We start from the raw sequence: 21,971 nt of genomic DNA on the forward strand, positions 1-21,971 counted from the left end.
TAAATAAAATAATAAAAAAAAAAAAAACATTATTTGTACAATTAATTATTCATTATATATTATTTTTATTTTTGTATAAAATACATTATTTATTTTTAATTAAATGTTTAGCCCATTTTCAGATAAAATATTTAGTAATATTGAATCATTATAATTTGAAGCGATTTTGATTATTTCAGGAATATTAAGATCTGAAATTCTTTTACAATTAATTGCTAATTTTAAAATTTGAATAAAAAAGTGTGAATCTTTTGAACCTCCAAAGTTTTCAAGTATTTTAAAATTTACATTTGGATGACTTTTACATAAATATTCAATCATTGGGGAATGGTACCAAGTAAGGTCTAAATATTTAATACTTGAAAGTTTGTATTCATTTATAATGAATGATGTTAAATCCTTTAGATATAATTTCATCACTATTGATAACATTTTTTGAGGAAATTCTAAACCATTTTTTCCATATATTTTTATAACTAACTCTATATACCTTTTTAATGTTGTTGTTATTTTATTAAAATCATTTGATCTTATTAATTGTTTAACAAAATTAATTTCAAAACCACCTAAATATTCACTTTCAATTGATTTATTTGATGCAATTTCTTCTAAATTATAAATGAATAAATCTAATCTATCAATTTCTAATAAATATTTTAATTGATGTTTTATTAAATATACACCTTTTGAAGGAACACTTGAAAAGTAATTGAATAAATATTCAAATGTGATTCTTCCATCATCATCATTAAATATATATTCAAATGTAAATATATCTGGTTTAATTATTTTATTAATTAATTCATCTTCCTTAATTAAATTTTCAATAAAACATGTTCTACATGGACAACGAGTTCCATCTGTATTACCAGAAAATAGTTTATTAAATGAAAGTATGTATTTAATAATTTTCTTTGATTTAATATGTAAATATAAAAACGAATGAAATATTGAATGTTCTAATTCAATTGGTGTGCAATCAAACTGAGATTTAATGTTTTTAATTTGTTGAGATGTCATATCTTGAAATTGAAGTAATTTCCTGAATAAATAATTAATAATTTTTTCACAAACTGGAATAATTGACTGTATTTTTGTTTTTCCAATCCAGTAATCAAAATAATCTTTTATTTTTTCAAACATACAGTTTGGTATGAAATTGATTTTCCTTCCTCTAAATAGTTGATCACCTTTTTGTTTGATTGTTTTATTCCAATGATTTATGAATTTCTCTATATCAATTTGTTCTATTAAACTATCAGTTTTATTTACATCATATTCAATAATAGATTTTAAAAATTGTTTTGAAATTGAATCAACATTTTTGATTGATGGTGTTTTAAAAGAGTGACTTTTTATAAATTCTAATTTTTCTTTTCCAATTTTTTCTAAAATTTCTTTATAGCAATCAAATTTGTTGAATATTAAATCACTAACTTGATCAGCTAGTTTTAAATTTTTAAACCAACTTTTTCTCCATGGGAGTTCATTTAAAAATGAAGTTAAAAATTCAATAGTTTCATTTTTATCAACCATTTTATTTAATTTCATCAAAATTCCATTTGTTTTTAATTGTTTAAAACAATTATTATCCATACCATCAATTAATTCATAATAATTAAAATAAAATAAACTATAAATAATTTTTGATTTTGTTGATTTTATTAATAATTTTAATAGTTGTTTTTCTTTTTCAATACATCCATAGTTAATATTATTATTATTATTATCTTTTAAAATTTCATCAATTTGAAGTTTGATTTCATTTGGAATAATTGTTTTTGATGTTGTACATTTATAATATAACTTGAAAAAAAATAAAATTGTTTCAATTTTTAATAATTGTTTACTCTTTGATGAATTTGTAATGTGCTTACAAAAACATACAATGTCTGATGTATCATTAAAGAAATCTAAATCCATTAATCTTGTTAAAACATCTATCTTCCCACTTGTTAATTTAAATGGTATTATTAAATCAATTTTCTTAAAATTAAAAAGATCATTATCATTTAATAAAATATTTGTTATACATCCATCAACATCATACTTATTGTTTAATGACCAATATATTGATTTATTTTTAAAATCTTGTTTGATTTTATTTTTATTTATAAACTTTAATAGATTACTTATAATTTGTTGAGAACAATTTTTAATTGAATATTCTAAATGATCAATTGTTATCCAATTTATATGTTTATAGTGGTAACAAAAATTGTTTATTATAAGTTCAAGAATTTCATTATTATTATAAAATAAAATTTTTTTTAAAATATTTGAATAGTTAATAATTTCTCTATATTCTGATTTATTTAGTATTATTTCAAGTATCTCCATTGAAATTGAGTATGTTAAAGGATTTAATATTGATTTTAATAAATATTCTAAACATAGGTCATATACATATTCATTTTTTAAAAGTTTATATTTTAATAGATCTAAATGACCATTTTCGACCAACCATTTAAATGAGTGTATATCACCAAACCTTCTTCTGTTTCCTACATAGTATTTGTCATAGTCAAATTCAATGTCTGTGTTTAAAAGTTGAGAATGTATTGTTTTATTTATTACTACATTCCTATACACTTTCCAAAATAATATTTCATTCCTTTCCATTTTTAATTTATCATCATAAAAAAAAAAAAAAAAAAAAAAAAAAAAGTTGTTTTCAAAAAAAAAAAAAAAAAAAAAAAAAATTGAAAAAAAAAGGAAAGAAAAAAGAAAGGAAATAGTTAAAGTGAAAGGAAACAACATTTTTATTTTAATCAATTTCATCAAGTAAAGAATAATACGTTATAGTTTTATCTCCACAACTAATATTATAAAGCTGTTGGTTTTCGTTTGTTTCTTGTAGATATTGTTGTTGCATTTGTAATGGTTCTTCTTTTAGTAATTCTTGTATTGTTTGACCTGCTTGTTGTTTTTCTTGTTTTTCTTGTTGTTGTTGTTCTTCTTCTTCTTCTTCTTCTTCTTCTTGTTGTTGTGGTTGTTCTTCTTCTTCTTCTTGCTCCTCTACTTCTTCTTCTTTTTCTTTTTCTTCATTTTCTTCTTCTTCTTGTTCTTCTACTTCTTGTTGTAGTTGTTCTTCTTGTAGTTGTTTTTGTAGTTCTTGTAGTTGTTCTTGTAGTTGTTTTTCTTGTAGTTGTTGTTCTCCTTCTTGTTGTTCTTCTTGTTGTTCTTCTTCTTGTTGTTGTTGTTGTTGTTGTTGTTGTTGTTGTTGTTGTTGTTGTTGTTGTTGTTGTTGTTGTTGTTGTTGTTGTGGGGGTGGTATGATTGTTGTATTTGCTGTTGTTGATGTGGTTGTTTGTATCAATTGTAGTTGTTCAAGTAGTAACTTTTGTTCTTCCATTTGTTGTTGTTGTTGTTGTCTTTTTTTAAGTTGTTCTTCTTGTTGTCGACTTATTTTTTGATTTTGTAAAATAAGTAAAAGTTTATTAATTTCCTCTTTTTGAAATTCTCTAATGTTAGCATAAAATTTTTCTTGGAAACGATTAATTTGTTGAATTTTATCTTTAATTTTTTGTTCCAATTTTAAATCCTCACTATTTTCATCAAAAACAAAATAAATATCTTCAATTAATGTTATTTTATATGGTTTTTCATCATTTATTTTAATATTACTACTACAACTACTACAACTACAACTACTACCACTACCACTACAACTACTGCTACTACCACTGCTACTGCTACTGCTACTGCTACTACCACTATTATTTTTATTATTTAATACTTCATTGTTAGAACAATCATTACTATTCAAATCCATATTTGTGGTTGTTGTGGTTGTTTCTGGTTGTTGTTGTTGTTGTTCTTTAATTTTATTATTATGTTTTTCATCAAGTTGTTTTTTATCTTTATTTTCCAAAAGTGTATTTGCGGGTGGTTTCTCAGGAGAATGATATTCAATATCTTCAGGATCACTTAACATTTCCCAAGTTACTTTATGTGATAATAAAATTTGTTCGAGTGTATTTTTTCCCATTCTTAATCTACTAGAATTTGGATAGATTGCAACTCTTTCAAGTTGAACAGCGTATCTATAGATTTTAATTGCAAGCTGGAATTTATCCAATTCGTTTATTGATAGCATACCAATATAAAAAAAAACTTCAGGAACACATTGGTGATCATAGTGAGCCTTGTTAATATAAACATAGTGAGCGAGTACTTGGCTGATCGGATCAGCAGTTGAGGCTCTGCAGTCTAACAATACACCGGCCTTGATAAATAATAAACCCAAATGGTTTGGATTTATTTTTAAACCAGATTTACAATCGGCGTAGCATTGTTTTGAAGTGATTTGATCGAAATGGATGAAAGCACGAATGTAATGGAAATTATCATTGTTTGGGAAATACTTTAAGCCGGTGATACAATAGAGTTCACATTCTTGGTTTTTCCTTTCTTGTTTGAAATAAGATGCCAAAAAGACAAAGATTTGTTCATGATATTTCTTATACAAGCTATTGTTACTAATTGTGCATGCCAAACTTATAAGCTCACTCATTAAAGAACCTTTAAAGGAGATCACTTCATCACAACAGGTTAACGCCAAGCCAAGATGATTAAACATCTCACCAATTTGATCGACACGCAATTTACTCCATTTATTCTTATTTTTATTTTCCTTACCACCGATAAAAAAGTATTTGACGTAAAGCTCTTTAAATCTTTCAAAATTCTTTATACCTTCAAAGATTATTGCTGCTTCTCTACTTCCGTTATTTTTTAATGCAATTAAATATTTAACAAAACCACAAATACTAGTTTGATCTGATGGAATTAAATAATTAAATTTTTTTAAATCCTTAAATTCAATAATTTTAATATAATTTTTATTATTATTTATATCAATATCAATATTATTATTAATAATATTAATATTAATATTATTATTATTATTATTAATATTCTCAAAAAGAGAATCTAATTGTTCATTGATATCTAATTGATCTAATTGTTCTACATCTTCAGATGTATTATTATTATAATTTTTATTTTTATTTTTATTTGCTTTGTTTGGTTTATTTGTTTTTGATTTTGATTTTTTCATAACCATTTTTAGTATTTTATGGTTATTTTAATAATTTTTTTTTTATTTTTTTTTATTTTATTTTTTTATTTTTTTAACCCAATAGATGTGAATAAAAAAAATAAAAAATAAAAAAAAATGCAAGAGTTCTAGTTGGCGCACCAAAAAAAAAAAAAATTATTTTTTTTTTAAAAAAAAATAAAAAAAAGAAAAAAAATTAAAAATAAAAAAGAAAAAAAAATTCCAATCTAAACAATCCCTAAATCTCAAACAATACCTCACCCCCCTCACCCACAAAATCAAAAAAAAAAAAAAAAAAAAAAAAAAAAAGAAAAAAAAAAAAAAAAAAAAAAAATTTTACCCATCCTTCCATAAATAAAACGTTGATGATTAATCAGTTGGCAATCACGACAAATATTATATAATTTTAAAAATAAATTAAAACATTGGAACCACACACCCCACACATGAGATGAATAATTTTAATTTTCAAAAAAAAATAAAGAAATAAAAAAATAAAAAAATAAAAAAAAATAAAAAAAAAAAAATAATAAAAATGTAGTAAAATAATATAATAAAAATGATTAACCAATCGTTGAAAATAATGATGTGACTTTTCTTTTTAAAAGTGTTTTATAATAATAATAATAATAATAATTTTTTTTTTTTTTTTTTTATTAATAAATTTTTCAATTAATATGAATTAACTCAATCTTGATTTATTGAATGTCATCGTCTATTTATAAAAAAACAATTAATTTTTAATAAAATTACCATTATTACATACTCACTATCACATTGGGAAAAAAAAAAAAAAAAATAAAAAAAAAAAAAAATAAACACACACAAATACACCCACTTACACGAACAAAAAAAAAAAAAAACACAAACCTTGCCGTTTTCTTACATTCACACAATTCTTGAAAGAAGACTGAGTCAAATTGATTTTGTTTTTTTTTTTTTTTAATTATTTTTTTTTTTCTTCTATTTTAATTTTATAATTTCAATTTAATTGGTTATTTATTTCAAATAAAAATAATATTATTATTTACACATAAAATGAGTAAGTTAAAACTTAATTAATTATCCAAGATATTAAAATTTTTAAATCTATAATTAAAAAAAAATAATAAATAATATATAAAAAATAATAAAATTAAATTTAAAAATAATAAATAATAATAAAAATAATAATAAAAATAATAAATAATTAAATAATATGTTTAATTAATTTTTTTTTTTTTTTTTTTTTTTATTTATTTTATTAATTTTTCATTTTTTTTTTTTTTTTTTTTTTTTTTTTTTTTTTTATTATTTTTACAAAAAAAAAAAAAAAATAAAAAAAACAAATTAAAGATGAACACAATATAAATTTAGGAAATGAAATAATTAGATTAAGTAAAGCAAGAGTTGATGTAAAACAAGAAGTATTATATAAATTAAAAATTAATTTTCAATTTAGTTTTTTAAATAAATCAAAAGTTTTTTTAGAAGAAGCTTGGAACTATGTAAATGAATTAGAAAATCCAGAGCAATTAATAGAGTTGAAAGATGCTGCTGATTTTAATAGTCAAGCACTATTGGTAAATCTAACAAAAGAGAATCAAATATTTAAAAAAATTAATGATGTTATCGACACATTATCAAAACATCAAAAAACATTACAACAAATTAGATTTTTAAATACACAGCAAATTCCATCACCACCACCAACTGGAACAACAACACCAACAACAACACCAAATTTAGAAAATGACCAAAATGAAAAATGGATAAAGGATTTACTATTTTCAATAGTGCAATTAAAACAATACTATATCGATTTCATATCAACAATTATTAAATACAGTAACGAATCAGATTTCAAAGTTGCCTATTACCTAATGGAAGAATTACTACACACTGATAAAGTTACCATTACCAGTGACTCGTTTCAACGTCCATTCTATAGAATTAATAAATCAATGGCTTTAAAAATTTTAAATTTAAATCAACAATTACAACCAATTCAAAATAATAATAATGATTATGGTGGTAATTACCAATCTAGTTTAAGTGAAGATGATTTAATTTATTCATTTTCAGTCCCACAAACTCCTTCAATCTCACTATCACCCTTTTCAACACCATCTATTTCTTCACCAAATAATGTATCACCGCCATCAACACCATCCTTTCAAGTTGTTTCACCAACTTTAATATCACCACCACCATCAACTCCATCAACTCAATCAACATCGAATACAACAAATTCATTTTGGAAAACAACCCAACAAATTCATTTTAGTTCATCAAATTTAATTTCATATAAACATCAAGTAATGGTAAATAAATTATTTCAACTATTGGATATACCATTTTCACCAAGTTCATTATTAATTATTCAACTATCACCTAATCAATCACCATATTATGTTCAATCTTTTTGGGGAATTGATAATGGAAAGGATTTAATTGTAACAGAGAATTATAATTGTTTAGATATGGTTAATAAATTTCAAAATAATAATAATAATCAATTTTTAGATATTAATTTAGTATCATTCTCTGAGCAAATATTAGGTACACTATTAGTTTGTCCAAAAGAGAGTAAATTTAAATCTGTTCAATCTAATGATATTCTTGGTCAAAATAGTACTCCTACACAAACAACAGTTGCTTCCAATACTTCAAATTCATTACCACCACTACCTTTATCACAGCAACAGCATCAACAAACACCACCATCACATCCATTACCACAACCACCATCACATTCTCATTTTCATTCTCATTCTCATTCAAATTCACATTTACAACCAAATTTACAATCATTATTGCAACAAAGTTCAACACTTTCTTTAATTGTACCAAGTCCATTAAAATCACCAATTTCATTTAGACAACAACAACAGAATCAACAATTACCAATAAAATCACAAACTTTAATTTCAATTAAAAATGATAGTATTAACTTTCAAGAAGATTTTGAAACTAAAAATAAAGAGAAAGAAAATAATATATTTTATAATTCACCTTTATTAAAATTACCACAGATGCAAAAACCAATACCAATAATATTTCAAAAGTTTATTACAAATATTAATGCACAATTTCTAATGATTCAATGGCTTTCTAAATTAGATGAATTCAATCAAACTTATCAACAATTAGTTTCTAATATTAAACATTTAACAAATCCTCATCAATCTCCATCAATAAATCAAAATAATACCAATACTACCAATTCAACATTTACATCTCAAGAAGAAATAAAATTAGCAAAATCATCATCCTTTTCATCAATGTCTTCAGTTTCATCATCGTCATCTTCTTCATTATCATATTCTTTATCTACACAAAGTGTATTTAATAATAATAATAATAATAATGATGATCATTTTTATTTAAAACTTAACTTACCAATTAAAGTTAATAAAAAAATGGTAGAAGTAATTCAAAAAAGATTTCAATCTATTCAAGATCAATTGAAAAAGAATAGTTCAACAACTTTTTCAGATTTATTTTATTCAGTTTTTCCAAATATTTATACAAACTATAGAGAATTGGTATTATGTAAAAAGAATTCACCAATGCCAATGATAACTATTACCTTTTCACCAGATTCTCAATCATCACCACCAAATTCAACACCATTAACAGCTCATATTAAATCATCAAGTTTTTCATCTAATATTAATGGTTATCCTATCACCACCAGCACTACTACCTCTGCCACCACCACTACCACACCAATTAATTCATCATCTTCAAATACAAATTCAACAGCAGCAGCAGCAGTAACAAAAACAACTAATTCACCAATATCATCAAATTATAATAGTAATTATCAATATAATAGAACTGATAGTAATAGAAGTAATAGTAGTAATAATGGTATGACAAAATCTCATTCATCTTCATTTTCAACTGGTTCAAGATCAAATTCAAATTTAACTGAATTATTATTACCAAATCAAATTATATCAACAATGGATATTGATAAATTTAAGATGGGAGAAATTGTATTTCAAAGTATTTTAGTAAACTTTCATTTAGATTCAAAGAAATTACCATTGAATGTTATATATAGTAAATTGGTCTTACTAGTATTAATTAAAGCAACACATTTCTCACAATCTAGATCGATTAAAGAAATGTATAGATTAATTTCAAAACATTTAAAAAATCAAAACCAAATTAATATATTCAATCAAAAGTTTAAACCAATCTTTAAACAACTTTCAAATGATAATCCACATCTTCAATTGAATTGGATATTGTTAATTGAAGAATGGTTTCCTGATGAATGGGAAAATCCAAAACAGTTATTCCCAAGATCAACAAATGAAATTAAAGGTTCATTCTTTGGTAAAAGATTATTAACACCAGCAATTCATCAACATTTGTTTACACCAGATGGTCAATTTATTAAGCGTAATAAATATGGTAAAAAAGATGTATCTTGGTATCCTGAGAAAGAACCAGTTTGGTATTTTAAAAAGTATCCTGAAATTGCAGGTTATGAATATGCAGCAACTGAACTAATGAGATCATTAGGTATTAAGAATTTACCATACTCTGAATTGATTTTATTCTATGATCCACAATTAAAAAAATCATATCCAGTATTATTAACTTTAGCTGTACAAGGTAAATGTATTTCTGATATTTGGTTATCATCACAATCAAATATAACATCATCATCATCATCATCATCAACATCAACATCAACATCAATACCAAATTCTAGTCCAACAACAAATTTTAATTCACATTTAAGTGAAATTAATGAAAATTTATTAGATAAACATAATACTGGTTTATTGATAATTTCTTCATTACTTTTATCAGTTGAAGATGGTAAACCTGATAATTTCATATTATCAGATAATGGTAAATATTTAACACCAATTGATAATGATCGTTGTTTTATAGCACCATCAACAGTTTGTGAAAAAGGATCATCATTCATCTATGTATTAATGGAACAGAAAAAGAAATTAGTAATGAAATCAATATTATTTAATCTATCAATGATGAAAGAGAAAGTAGATGAATCAGTACAACGATTCTTTTTAGATTTAGATTGTTTTGAATTCCTTAAAGAATGGTTAGAGAATTTAATCTATGTTCATGATAGATATTCAACTCTTTTACCAGAAGAAGAATTAAATTCACTCTATAATCAAAATAATTGTATAGTTCGTATATTTTTTACAACTCAAATGATTCATAATCTTTATAATACATTATTAAATATTCAATATCATTTTAAATATTCAATAACAAATAGTTATTTAGATTTAATTTCAAAATTATTTGATCCATTTGTTTTTAAACAATATCAATTATCATTTAATATTTGTAATAATAATAATAATAATAATAATGATCAAAATCAAAATTATTTAAAATCTTCACCCACAATATTATCATTACAAGAAAGATATAAGTCAATGGTATTTTATAATAATGGTATTAATAATTTAAAACAAATTGTAAATATGTTAGGAATTACAAATCAAGAATTATTTGGTGAAGCAGTAAGAGTAAAGAATGAACCATCAACGGCTTTAGCATATTTAAAGAAAATGAATCAACGTAAACAAGATATTAAAAATACAAATCAAAAGATTTTAATGAATAGTTCACCAAATTCTAGTCCACCAAATCAAAGTCCACCAAATTCAATTAGTAATTTATCAACTTGTTTAAATTTATCAATCCAACAACAAATAACCTTACCAAATCAATTACATCAACATCAATATCAACAACAACAACTATATAAACAATTACAACAACAACCATCACCATCACCATCACCACAACAACAACAACAAAATGAAATGATTAATACAATTGATGTGTCACAATTTAATAAAAAACAATGTGTAGAATTTGAAAAGAAATTTAAAAATGAATTTCCAAATGCAGAGAGTTTTTCAATTCATAATTCATTATTTACAGATTCTTATATAAAGAAACTTAGTTTCTCTCATATTCAATTTTTAGATTTAAGAAATTCTGAAAAATTAACACGTGCATCACTTGGTTATCTTATAAAGATAACACCAGAATTAATTTATTTAAATATTAGTGGTTGGAAATCATTGAAAAAGTTAATGTTTACAAGTAATTCAAATTTTGAAATGGGTTTAATTGATTTAAATCAATTGGTTACTCTAGAGGATGAAACTCAAATTCCACCTACAAAACTTAATAAATTGGTTGTCAATGATTGTTGTAATTTAGAGATTATCGATTTCTATTGTTCAATGCCTCAATTAAAAACTTTAGATTGTTATAGAAATAATAAATTGGAAAAAGTTCGTTTAAATTATAATGTAAAATTAAATACTGATATTGATGATTCAAAAATTTTAAAAAGACCTTTAAATTTTATAATTTTAGGTGATAAAAATGTTGGTAAAGTAAGTATAATAATTTTTAAAAAATAATAAAAAAAAAAAAAAAAACTATATAAAACTAATTAATTAATTAAATAATTAAAAAAAATAGACATCAGTTATAAAATTATTTAAATATAAAAGTAGTATAAAATTAATGCTTCCAAATTTTTATGAATCAACTTTTGAAAATCCAATTCCAGTTGAAATTTTAAATATAATTGAATCAAAAATTAAATCAAATTGTTTCTGTGGATTTAATATTATTTTAGTTTATGATTGTTTTTCAGAAGAAAGTCTTGTTAAATGTAAAAAATGGTTATATAATTTTAAAAAGATTGTTGATCCATGTGATTATATTAGAATCACTTTAATTGGTAATAAATATGATTTATTATCAATTAAAGTTAATGATAATGATGTTAATGTAAGTTTTAAAAAAAAAAATATAAAAAAAAAAATATATGAAAAAAAAAAAAAAAAAAAAAAAAAAAAATACTAATTGTTTATTTTTATTTTTATTTTTAATTTTAATTTTTTTTTTTTTTTTTTTTTTTTTCTTTATTTATAGTCTTTTTCTAGGGAATTTAATATTAAAACATTTAAAATTTCAACAAAACAAAATAATTATGGTGAATTAAATATAATTGGAAATCATTTATTTGAACGTTGTAGTCAAGATTGTAGAATTATTAGCAAATAAAAAATTTTATTTTTATTTAATTTATTTTTTGGAAATTAAAAAATAGTTTAAAAAAAAAAAAAAAAAAAAACAAAAAAATTAAAAATTAAAAATAGAATAAAAAAAATAATAAAAAAAAAAAACAGTAATCAAATTTTATGACATCACAAAAAAACGTTTTGTTCAATTTTTTTTTTTTTTTCAATTTTAATTTTTTTATTTTTTTATTTTTTTTTATTTTTTTTTTTTTTTTTTTTTCTTAAAAGGATGAATATGAAAACGATAAAAATAATTTATTATTTTCAAAATTCAAAAAAAATAAAAGAAAAGAGGTGTTTTCATTCATTAAAAAGAAAATGAATTTTTCAAAATTATTATTTTCAATAATAGTAGTTTTAACAGTTGTGGTACTATTATTTAATAATGAAAATATTTTAGTTGAAGCACAAGTTGGTAATCTTTGTATTAAATGTTTAGAATTTGGTGAAAGTTGTAATTCAAATGGTGCTTGTAGTAAAGATAGTGTTTGTACAAGCGATACTGAAAGATTTCAAGAAAATCCTGTTTGTTCAGAACCAAAAGAACTCGGTCAAGATTGTAAAAATGATGAACAATGTCGTTTGGGAACTAAATGTAAAAAAGAATTAAATAATGAATTTGGTTCTTGTTCTGATATTAAATTCGCACAGTATGTATAAAAATAATATAAAATAAATAATTGATTTTTAAAAGATTGATTTTAATAAAAAAAATTATATATATATAGAGTTGGAGAAAAATGTTCACAAGATTTTGATTGTTCAGGTAGACTTTTAAAATGTAAAGAAGGAATTTGTGTAAAACCAACTGGTGATTTACCATGTGGTGTAGAGAATCCATGTCCATTTGGTGAATACTGTCAATATTCAAGCAAAACTTGTAATAAACAATTAAAAGAAAATGATAATTGTTTACAATCAACTCAATGTCCAGTTGGTCATTTTTGTGATGAAACCTCTAAAAAATGTAAAAAATCTTTCACTTTATTAGAAAATGATAAATGTGCTAGTTTTTCACATGATCAATGTAATACTGATCTTGATTTATATGTATGTATAAAATAAAAATATATATATATATATACTTTCAATCCAATATAATAATTATAACAATTATAATCTAATATTTTTTAAATTATTATTATTATTATTATTAGTGCGCAAAAGCAGGAATTTGTGAAAAACTTAATATTACATATCCAGGATTATGTTTAAGAATGGAGAATCATTGTTCACCATTTCATCAATGTTCATGTTCAGATTATAAATGTCATCCAACCAGAGAGTTTGGATCAAGTTTCGTAAAGACATATAAGGATTTCAATCAATGTATTGAGAAACATAAGTGTCAATTCACCTATAATAGATTTTCAAATAATTCATGTATCACCAAAAATTGTGGTCCACAATTTTGTAAATTCAATAGAGCACTCCAACCTGATAATCAATTGAATTGTGGTAAAGTTGCCATTACCAATTATTGTCAAACCGTTAACCATCTCTTCCCACCAATTAAATCAAAAATCTTTTTAAATCATTCAAAAGAAGATTTATTCTTTTTTGCAACTTCTATTCCTTTCTTAATTTTATTCTTTTCAGTTTATGTTGAAATTAAATTAGCAAGAAAAGAAAGATTAGATTTAATTCATAGTCATAGAGATATTTCTTATGATTCTGACGAGGATCATAATAATTTTAATAATCATAATAATAATAATAATAATAATAATAATAATACAAATAATGATGAATTCGACGATTATATTGAAGATGATATTGATGAAAATAAAAGAGAATAATAAAATAATTTAAATAGTTTTTTAAACAACAAATAAATATTTATTTTATTTTAATTTATTTAATTTATATTTATATTCATTTATAGTAATAGATAATTATTATAAATTTATAATATACCTTTTCATTAGTTTGTTTTAATAATTTAGATCTACAAATAAAAAGTTTTTATTATTTTTTTGTTTTTATATATTATTTTTTTTTTTTTTTTTTGTTTTGGAAAAAAAAAAAAATATATTTATATAAATTGGAGAATTAAAAAAAAAGTAATATTATTAAAAATGAAAATATTTTTTATAATTTTAATTTTAATTTCTAGTTTTTTAATTTTAAATTGTAAAGGTCAGGGATGTACTCAATTCCTTTCACAATTTAAGGATCCAAAGAAATGTATTCAAATTTCAATTGCTGGTGTTAATAGCCAATCAATGTCACAAGAGGGATATAAAGGAAATTTAATTTTTAAGAATGGATTATTAGTTAATAATGGTTCTATCATTAATTTACAAACATATGAAACAACTTGTACATCTTATCGTAAATTAGTACAACCATTCTTTGCTGATCAATTCCAAATTAATGATTTTTCAATTTCATTTGATGGAAATATTAAATTTGGTGGAGTTTCTAGAAAATTATCTTGTTTATATTCATCTGAAGGTTTTGCATCTTTTAAATCAAGTTATTACCTTTATTCACTTACTGTTTGTATTTTTTTTTTTTTAAAAAAAAAAAAAAAAAAAAAAAAAAAAAAAAAAATACTTTTTTCTATTTATAGATTCATACTAATTATTTTTTTTTTTTTTGTTTTTATTATTTCTTTAAAGATGCGTTCGTATGATAGTTGCCCACCACTATATTATGGTGAACCATGTAGACAATAAAATTAAATAATTTTGGTCAAAACGTTTTTTTTTTTTTTTTTTTTGTTTAAATTTGGTATTATTTTATTTAGTTTTATTATTACTTTTATTTTACATACACCAATCTCCAAAATTGGCGTTGTTATTTTAAAATTTTAATAATTTTTATTACTATTATTATTATTATTATTATTATTATTATTATTATTATTATTATTATTATTATTATTATTAAAATAAAATTTATATTATTTATCTTTTTCGAGTATACAAGTTTTAACTTCCAACATAAAGTTTACAAGTTGAAATTCTAATTCTGATACTCTTCCTGATAAGGTTTCAATGATTTGATCCTTTTCTTCCAATTTTGAATTTATAATTTTATTTTCAATCTCTAAAGATTTAATTCTACTCTCTAATCTTGATTGATCAATTGTTGTCGTTGTTAAACCGTTAATAATGTTATTGTTTGTATTTTTTGTATGAGATGAAGTTGTTAATTTTCCTATTGCTGTTGCTGTTGCTGTTGTTGTTGTAATATTATTATTTAAATCATTTGTTGTTAATAATGGTTGTTTACTTGGAGTTAAAGGTTTATTTGTTAATGATTTAATTGGTGTTGAAGGTTTATTATTTAATACAGGATTAGTTGTTCTAGTTGGTGTGGCTGGTCTATTTTGTAAAGTATGTGGAGGTGTTATTGTATTTGTTTGATTAACACCATTATTATTAGTTGCCAATTTTTTTATTGGCGGTTGTTGAGTATTTATTGATGATGATGATTGTACTACTACTGATGGTTGTGATGTTGATGAGAATCTTTTTCTTAATGGTGAATTTGGTAATTGTGAAAGTGATTTAATTGGTGAATTTGATACATTTGTTAATTTTGTTAAATATTGTTGATGTTGTTGTGATATCTTTGGTGGTTGTTGTTGTTGTTGTTGTTGTAGTTGAAATTGTTGTTGTTGTTGTTGTTGTGGCACCATAGATGTTGGAACCTTTCTTGTATTGTATTGATGAGTTTGTTGATTTTGAATTGATGGTGGTAAATCTTTTTTAATTTTATTAATACCACCACCATTACCTATATTATCAAGATTTGGTTGCTGTACTAGTTGTTTTGGTGGCGCTGAATCATTTGGAATTTTACTTTTTGGACTTGTTGGTGATTTTGAAAATTTAAATGTTCCTGGTTTTTCTAAAAAAAAAAAAAAAAAAAAAAAAAAAAAAAAAAAAAAAAAAGTATTAATATATGATTTATTTCTTTTTTTTTTTTATTTAAAATGTTATTTACCTTTTGGAGGAGATAAACAAAGGCTAAATCTCTCTTTTTCAAATAATGCTGAATCTCTAATCGTATTTAAATCGAAAATACTAGCTTTAATATCATATCTTTCTTTTGGTTTGACATTCATTAAACTTTCATATCCATTCCAATCATCCTCAACTTGTGGTAATGATCTTTTTTTACTTGCCATTTCTTGTTTATTTTTATTTATTTATTAAATATTTAAAGAAAGATAAATAAAAAAATAACAAAAAAAAAAAAAAAAAAAACAAAATTGAAAATGGGATTGGATTTTTTTTTTTTTATAATTTTAATTTTTTTTTTTTTTTTTTTTTTTTTTGGCGCAATTTTTGAAAATAATTTATTGTGATATTTTTAATTTATTGTTGTAATTTAGAATTTGATTTTTGTAAAAATCTTTCTTTATTTAAAACAAATCTTTCATGAGTACCTTCACCAATTAATTCTTTATCATCATAAGCTAAAATTTTGAAAGAAATCTTTTTATTATCTGATGAGATTGAAGTTATTTCGGCTGTTGCTCTAACATTTAATGATAATGGAGTAGCTGCTAAATGTTTAATTGAAATAGATGTACCAACTGAAGTTTGTCCTTCTCCCAATTTTCCCTTTAAACATTGAACTGAAGCCCCTTCCATTAAGGCAACCATTGATGGTGTTGAATAAACTTCTACGTCACCACTACCTACATTGGTTGCTAATAATGATTCTGTAACTTTGGTTGTAATTTCACCTTTATCTCCAATATTCATTCTTATTATTACTATTTTTATTATTATTATTATTTATTTGTACAAATCTAATTTAATAATTATTTAAAAAAAAAAAAAAAAATTAAAAATTAAAAAAAAAATTCTGAAAAAATTGGAAAAAAAAAAAATTAAAAAAAAATAAAATAAAAAAATAAAAAATAAAAAAAAGGAAAAGATATTTAGAAATGTATTGTTTCAATAAATTTATTGGTTTGTATTTATTAATTAAAACATCATTTTTAGAAATTTTTTTCTTTTTTTTTTTTATTTAAAAATTAAAATTTCTTTGAAAAAAAAAAAAAATTAAAAAAAAAATAAAAATAAAAAAAAAAAATTAAAAAAAAAAAAAAAAAATAGAAAAAATTAAAAAAAAAAATATTTCCCAAATTTAAACAAACCTTATATACCTTTCAAATAAATAAAATAAAAAAAACTTCATAGTTGTACGATTACTCCCTTTTATATATAAATTTCTCAATACATATTATTATAATTATGAGTTCGTATAATGGTAAAACTATTCAACAATCATTAGATGATAATGGTATTGTTTTATTTAGGAAAAACGAATTAAATAACAATAATAATAATAATAATTTAAACAATAATAATAATAATAATAATAATAATAATTTAAATAATAAAATAAATCTACCTGCATTTGGTAAAAAGAAGTTCAGTGAAGAAGAAGCAAAAAGGATTCAAGAACTTCTAAGTAAGGATGTTGATTCTAGTGTTTTAAAGGTTAGGGAAGTTCCCGGTGGTTGTATGTATATATATATTATTTATTTATTTTTTATTATTATAATAACTGTTCTAGCCAATAATTATAATAATAACTAATTATAATAATAATAACCAATAATAAAGCAAAATCAGCATATTTAGAAAAAGATGAAGCAATTAAATTAGCAAATGAATTATTTGGAGATGAAGGATGGTCATTAAAGATAATATCAATGTCACAAGATCAAATAGATGTTAGTCAATTTGTTTATACAGCACATGTTAGAATAATATTAAAGGATGGTTCATACAGAGAGAATGTTGGTTGTGGTAATACAAGAAACATTAACGGTATTGCCAATGCAAAGAAAACCGCAATTTCTGATGGTCTAAAACGTTGTCTCAAACTTTATGGCAATGGTTTAGGTAATAGTTTATCAGGTAATAAATTCAATAAAAGTATTGTTAATTATAATAACAATAACAATAATCGTATCATTAAAAATGAAAATAATAATAGAGCTCAACAACAACTACAATTACCACCAGCAGTATTAACAGCAACAACTACAACAACAACATCTGTAACACTTAATATACCACAAAGTAAAATCGAAAATAATAATAATAATAATAATAATAACAATGGGTTATCAACACCCGAAGCAACTGTACCATATCAATATAATCACCAAAATGTAAATAATAATAATAATTTAAATAATAATAATAATAATAATAATAATAATAATAATAATAATAAGAGTAATAATATTGGACTTTCACCACCTAAACCACCTGGTGTTACATTTCATCCTTATGGTAATAAACCATTAAATATTAGTCCTTCTCATGTAAATAAACAACCAATAATTAGTGTTCCTCAAAAAGTGAATGTATCAAATTCTTTTCATCCTCCTCTTCAACAACAACAGCAACAACAACAACATTCACAACAACATTCTCAACAACAAATGGAGGATATAGAAATACAAGAGTTTTCATTAGAAATGGATAGTGCCTTAGTTGATGTCCAATAAATTAATTAATTAATAATATCAAATATACATACATATATATAATAAAATATAATAAATAAATAATACAGTGTGTTTTACTGTTTTTTTTTTTTTTTAGGTAATTTTTTTTTTTCTTGTTTATTTTTTTTTTCTTTGAATTTTGCTTGGAGTATTTTTTTTTATATTTTTTTTTTTTTCTTTTTTCATTTTTTTATTTTTTTTTTTTTTAATATTCTATTTATATAATATATAATATATAATATTTATAAAGTTTAAAATTAATTAAAAATATAAAAATAATGGGAATAGAAATTGAAAGATTCTTTGGAGGTGTAATTGATTCAAATGAAAATAATATTAGATTTGAAACAGCAGATATTGTTTTACTTTCAGGACCAACATTATGTGGTAAAACATCATTACTTTTTCAATATGGATATACCTATGCAAAACAAGGTTATAATGTTTTATTTATATGTAATAAAAAAAAGTTTCAACAAAGCTTACCTTTCTTGCCTATAGGTTTCATTAAAGATGATTTTATTTTAAAAAAATTAAAAATAAAGTAAGTATATATATATATTCATTTATTAATAATAAATAATAATATTTACATATTACACAAATTACACAAAAAATGTTATTAACATTTATATAATTTTTAAAAATAATTAAATAAATAAAGGTATATTGAAAATGATGTAGAATTAAGGAATTATTTATTTGAATTTCCAAGTTTATCATATTTACCAGATTTAATATTAATAGATGATATATCATTTTATTTTATCTCTTCAATGTATGAAAGAAATGTTACACTTGGTAAAACATTTGCTTTCATAAAAGAAACTGTACAATATATAAAAAATCAAAAACTTATAAAATATAATCAACAAAATAATAACAATCAAGATCAAAATCAAAATCAAGATCAAGATCATCAGAATTTAAATAATAATAATAATAATAATAATAATAATAAAAATATGGATTGTATTGTAATAGTATCAGATATAAGTGTAATGAATAATGATAGTTCGAATACTTCTACTACTACTACTACTGCTACTGCTGCTGATCAATCACAATCACATCCAATACAGCAGGTTCAAAAAATACAAGTTGGAAATGTACCAACATTCATCTCACCAAATCATCCAAAATTTCTTTTTATTCTCCAAAGATGGACTAGTTTAGTTATTACTATCAATGAAATTTTATCTATTAATGATCCACCACCATCAACTCTTCCTCAACAACCTGCAAATACTCCACAACAACAACAACCATATCAACAACACTATCAACATCAACAACCCTCTCATAAAAAATATATACTATCAATTTTAAAATATAAAGATGCAAATAATCCTAATTTCCTTAAAGATTATACATTTTGTTATAATGTCAAATATCAAGGTCAAAATCATCAAAATAATTCATTTTCATTGGATTCTATTCAAATTCCTAAACAAACAACAATTGCAACTGATGACAACGAAAGTACCCAACCTTTATGAAAATATGAAAAAAAAATAAAATAAAAAAAATAAAAAAAATAAAAATTCAAAAACAGAATTATTACCTTCTATTTATCCATACTAAATTCATATTAAAATTTAATTTACAAAAAATCAAAAAAAAAAAAAAAAAAAAAAAAAAAAAAAAAAAAAAAAAAAGGTAAAAATTGAGAAAAAAAAGTAAAAAAAAAAAGCAATGATTCAAGATATTTTCTAAACATATTTTAATTTATTTTTTTTTTATTTTTTATTTTTTTTTTTTTTTTTAATCTCATTTTTCATATAATTAAATTAAAAAAATGCAAATTTGTGTGGGTCAGTCAATTTTTTTTTTTTTTTTTTTAATTTTTTTTACTTACACTAAATCCATCCACCCAAAAACATTTAATTGTATATTATTATTTAAATAATTATTTTTTTTTTTCTTACTGAATTTTTTTTTTTTTTTTTTTTTTTTTTTTGTGTGTGTCAAAAATTATAAATTAAAATTTTTTTTTTTTTTATTCCATTATTTTCTATATTTATTTCTTATTTCTTATTTCTTATTTCTATATTTCTTTTTTCTCACCTTTTTTTCAAAGATGGCCAAATCAAAACCAATAAAAAAAAATGAAGTAACTACACCTGTAAATAACAACAATAACAATAATAATAGTAATAATGAAGAAAATGAAGAGATAGATTTAGATGATGTTAAAAAGAAATTTCAAGAATTTAAAATTAAAAATAAACAAAAAAAAGAAGAACATGAAAAAGAGATAAAAAAGAAATCAACCGAAAATCATGAATCTCATAATGACCATAATGGTGGTGCTCATCACTCTGGCGTAAAGAGATCAAAACCATTGCAACCATTTCCAGCACTTCACTTTTTCAAAGAATCAAATCCTTCAAAATCTCCAGGTTGGTATTTAGAAAAATGGAGAGAAATGGCTGACCATGAAAAAAAAGTAATTATTATTTTTTTTTTTTTTTTTTTTTTTTTTTTTTTTTTTTTTTTTTTTTTTTTTTTTTTTTTTTTTTTTCTTCCATAAACCTATACATATGTATAAGAAAACTAATTAATTTTAATTTTATTAATTTTTAAAAAATAATTTCAAAAATTAGCCATTTTATGATTTAGCACAAAAAGATAAAGAAAGATATCAAACCCAAATGGAAGAATATGAAAAGATTCATAGCTCTATTAACCATCAAAAACCACAAAAAAAACAATTAAAGAAAAAGGTGGAAAGTGGTGGTTCCGATGATGAAGAATCAAAGAATAATGGTGCACCAAAGAAATTGAGTAAAAAAGAGAAATTGAAAAAAACTCAAGAGGATAAATTAATTGTAAAACAAAATAGATTAAATGGATACAAAAAAGATGGATGTGATTTAAAAAATGGTGCGTCAACTACCACCACCACTACCACAACTACTTCAAATGTAAAAAACTCTGTAAATAGTAATAATAAAAAGAAAATTCAAGGTAAGGAAAATGATAGTGAAGATGATAATGAAGATGAAGTTGAAAGTGAGAACTATGATAATGAAGAAGAAGGTGAAGAAGAAGATGATGATGATGATGAGGAAGAAGAAGAAGATGATGATGATGAAGATGATGAAGATGATAATGAAGAATCTGGTTCTGAATCTGAAAAAAGTAATAGTGATATATATGATGATAGTGTTTTCGTTGACGAGGATGATGGTGATGGTTGGGGTGATATGAAGAGAGGTTTTAAATCTTCACATCACAATTTCAAAGGTGCAAATTGTGGTGGAAGAAGAATTAAATGGAATAAATAATTAATTTTCCATAAATTTGTTTTTTAAAATAAATAAAA

The 21,971-nt window shown here is 22.0% G+C and overlaps 10 protein-coding genes across 10 annotated transcripts; 6 read left to right on the top strand and 4 right to left on the bottom strand.

The window, feature by feature from the left end:
* Nucleotides 1-99: 99 nt before the first annotated feature.
* DDB_G0287059 (hypothetical protein) lies at nt 100-2,622 on the bottom strand (the record flags this gene model as incomplete). The annotated part of the gene is made up of 1 exon (XM_632311.1): nt 100-2,622. The coding sequence occupies one exon, from the start codon at nt 2,620-2,622 to the stop codon at nt 100-102; it is 2,523 nt and encodes an 840-aa protein (XP_637403.1).
* A 145-nt stretch (nt 2,623-2,767) lies between these two features.
* Nucleotides 2,768-5,068, bottom strand: DDB_G0287113 (hypothetical protein; the record flags this gene model as incomplete). The annotated part of the gene is made up of 1 exon (XM_632312.1): nt 2,768-5,068. One exon carries the CDS (start codon nt 5,066-5,068, stop codon nt 2,768-2,770), a length of 2,301 nt encoding a protein of 766 aa, XP_637404.1.
* Nucleotides 5,069-6,100: 1,032 nt separating this feature from the next.
* DDB_G0287061 (Rab GTPase domain-containing protein) lies at nt 6,101-12,136 on the top strand (the record flags this gene model as incomplete). Its single annotated transcript, XM_632313.1, has 4 exons — nt 6,101-6,104; nt 6,398-11,457; nt 11,546-11,860; nt 12,005-12,136. The coding sequence occupies 4 exons, from the start codon at nt 6,101-6,103 to the stop codon at nt 12,134-12,136; spliced, it is 5,511 nt and encodes a 1,836-aa protein (XP_637405.1).
* A 335-nt stretch (nt 12,137-12,471) lies between these two features.
* DDB_G0287063 (hypothetical protein) lies at nt 12,472-13,952 on the top strand (the record flags this gene model as incomplete). The annotated part of the gene is made up of 3 exons (XM_632314.1): nt 12,472-12,803; nt 12,882-13,203; nt 13,311-13,952. The coding sequence occupies 3 exons, from the start codon at nt 12,472-12,474 to the stop codon at nt 13,950-13,952; spliced, it is 1,296 nt and encodes a 431-aa protein (XP_637406.1).
* A 279-nt stretch (nt 13,953-14,231) lies between these two features.
* On the top strand, nt 14,232-14,834 carry DDB_G0287065 (hypothetical protein; the record flags this gene model as incomplete). The annotated part of the gene is made up of 2 exons (XM_632315.1): nt 14,232-14,654; nt 14,778-14,834. 2 exons carry the CDS (start codon nt 14,232-14,234, stop codon nt 14,832-14,834), a joined length of 480 nt encoding a protein of 159 aa, XP_637407.1.
* Nucleotides 14,835-15,061: 227 nt separating this feature from the next.
* On the bottom strand, nt 15,062-16,294 carry DDB_G0287115 (hypothetical protein; the record flags this gene model as incomplete). The annotated part of the gene is made up of 2 exons (XM_632316.1): nt 15,062-16,014; nt 16,111-16,294. The coding sequence occupies 2 exons, from the start codon at nt 16,292-16,294 to the stop codon at nt 15,062-15,064; spliced, it is 1,137 nt and encodes a 378-aa protein (XP_637408.1).
* Nucleotides 16,295-16,484: 190 nt separating this feature from the next.
* On the bottom strand, nt 16,485-16,877 carry DDB_G0287067 (hypothetical protein; the record flags this gene model as incomplete). Its single annotated transcript, XM_632317.1, has 1 exon — nt 16,485-16,877. One exon carries the CDS (start codon nt 16,875-16,877, stop codon nt 16,485-16,487), a length of 393 nt encoding a protein of 130 aa, XP_637409.1.
* Nucleotides 16,878-17,372: 495 nt separating this feature from the next.
* Nucleotides 17,373-18,643, top strand: DDB_G0287069 (hypothetical protein; the record flags this gene model as incomplete). Its single annotated transcript, XM_632318.1, has 2 exons — nt 17,373-17,643; nt 17,748-18,643. The coding sequence occupies 2 exons, from the start codon at nt 17,373-17,375 to the stop codon at nt 18,641-18,643; spliced, it is 1,167 nt and encodes a 388-aa protein (XP_637410.1).
* Nucleotides 18,644-18,921: 278 nt separating this feature from the next.
* DDB_G0287071 (hypothetical protein) lies at nt 18,922-20,142 on the top strand (the record flags this gene model as incomplete). The annotated part of the gene is made up of 2 exons (XM_632319.1): nt 18,922-19,187; nt 19,308-20,142. 2 exons carry the CDS (start codon nt 18,922-18,924, stop codon nt 20,140-20,142), a joined length of 1,101 nt encoding a protein of 366 aa, XP_637411.1.
* A 581-nt stretch (nt 20,143-20,723) lies between these two features.
* On the top strand, nt 20,724-21,933 carry DDB_G0287073 (HMG1/2 box-containing protein; the record flags this gene model as incomplete). The annotated part of the gene is made up of 2 exons (XM_632320.1): nt 20,724-21,092; nt 21,250-21,933. 2 exons carry the CDS (start codon nt 20,724-20,726, stop codon nt 21,931-21,933), a joined length of 1,053 nt encoding a protein of 350 aa, XP_637412.1.
* Nucleotides 21,934-21,971: the final 38 nt, after the last annotated feature.

Source organism: Dictyostelium discoideum (assembly GCF_000004695.1).
Source record: "Dictyostelium discoideum AX4 chromosome 4 chromosome, whole genome shotgun sequence".
Classification (NCBI taxonomy): Eukaryota; Evosea; class Eumycetozoa; order Dictyosteliales; family Dictyosteliaceae; genus Dictyostelium; species Dictyostelium discoideum.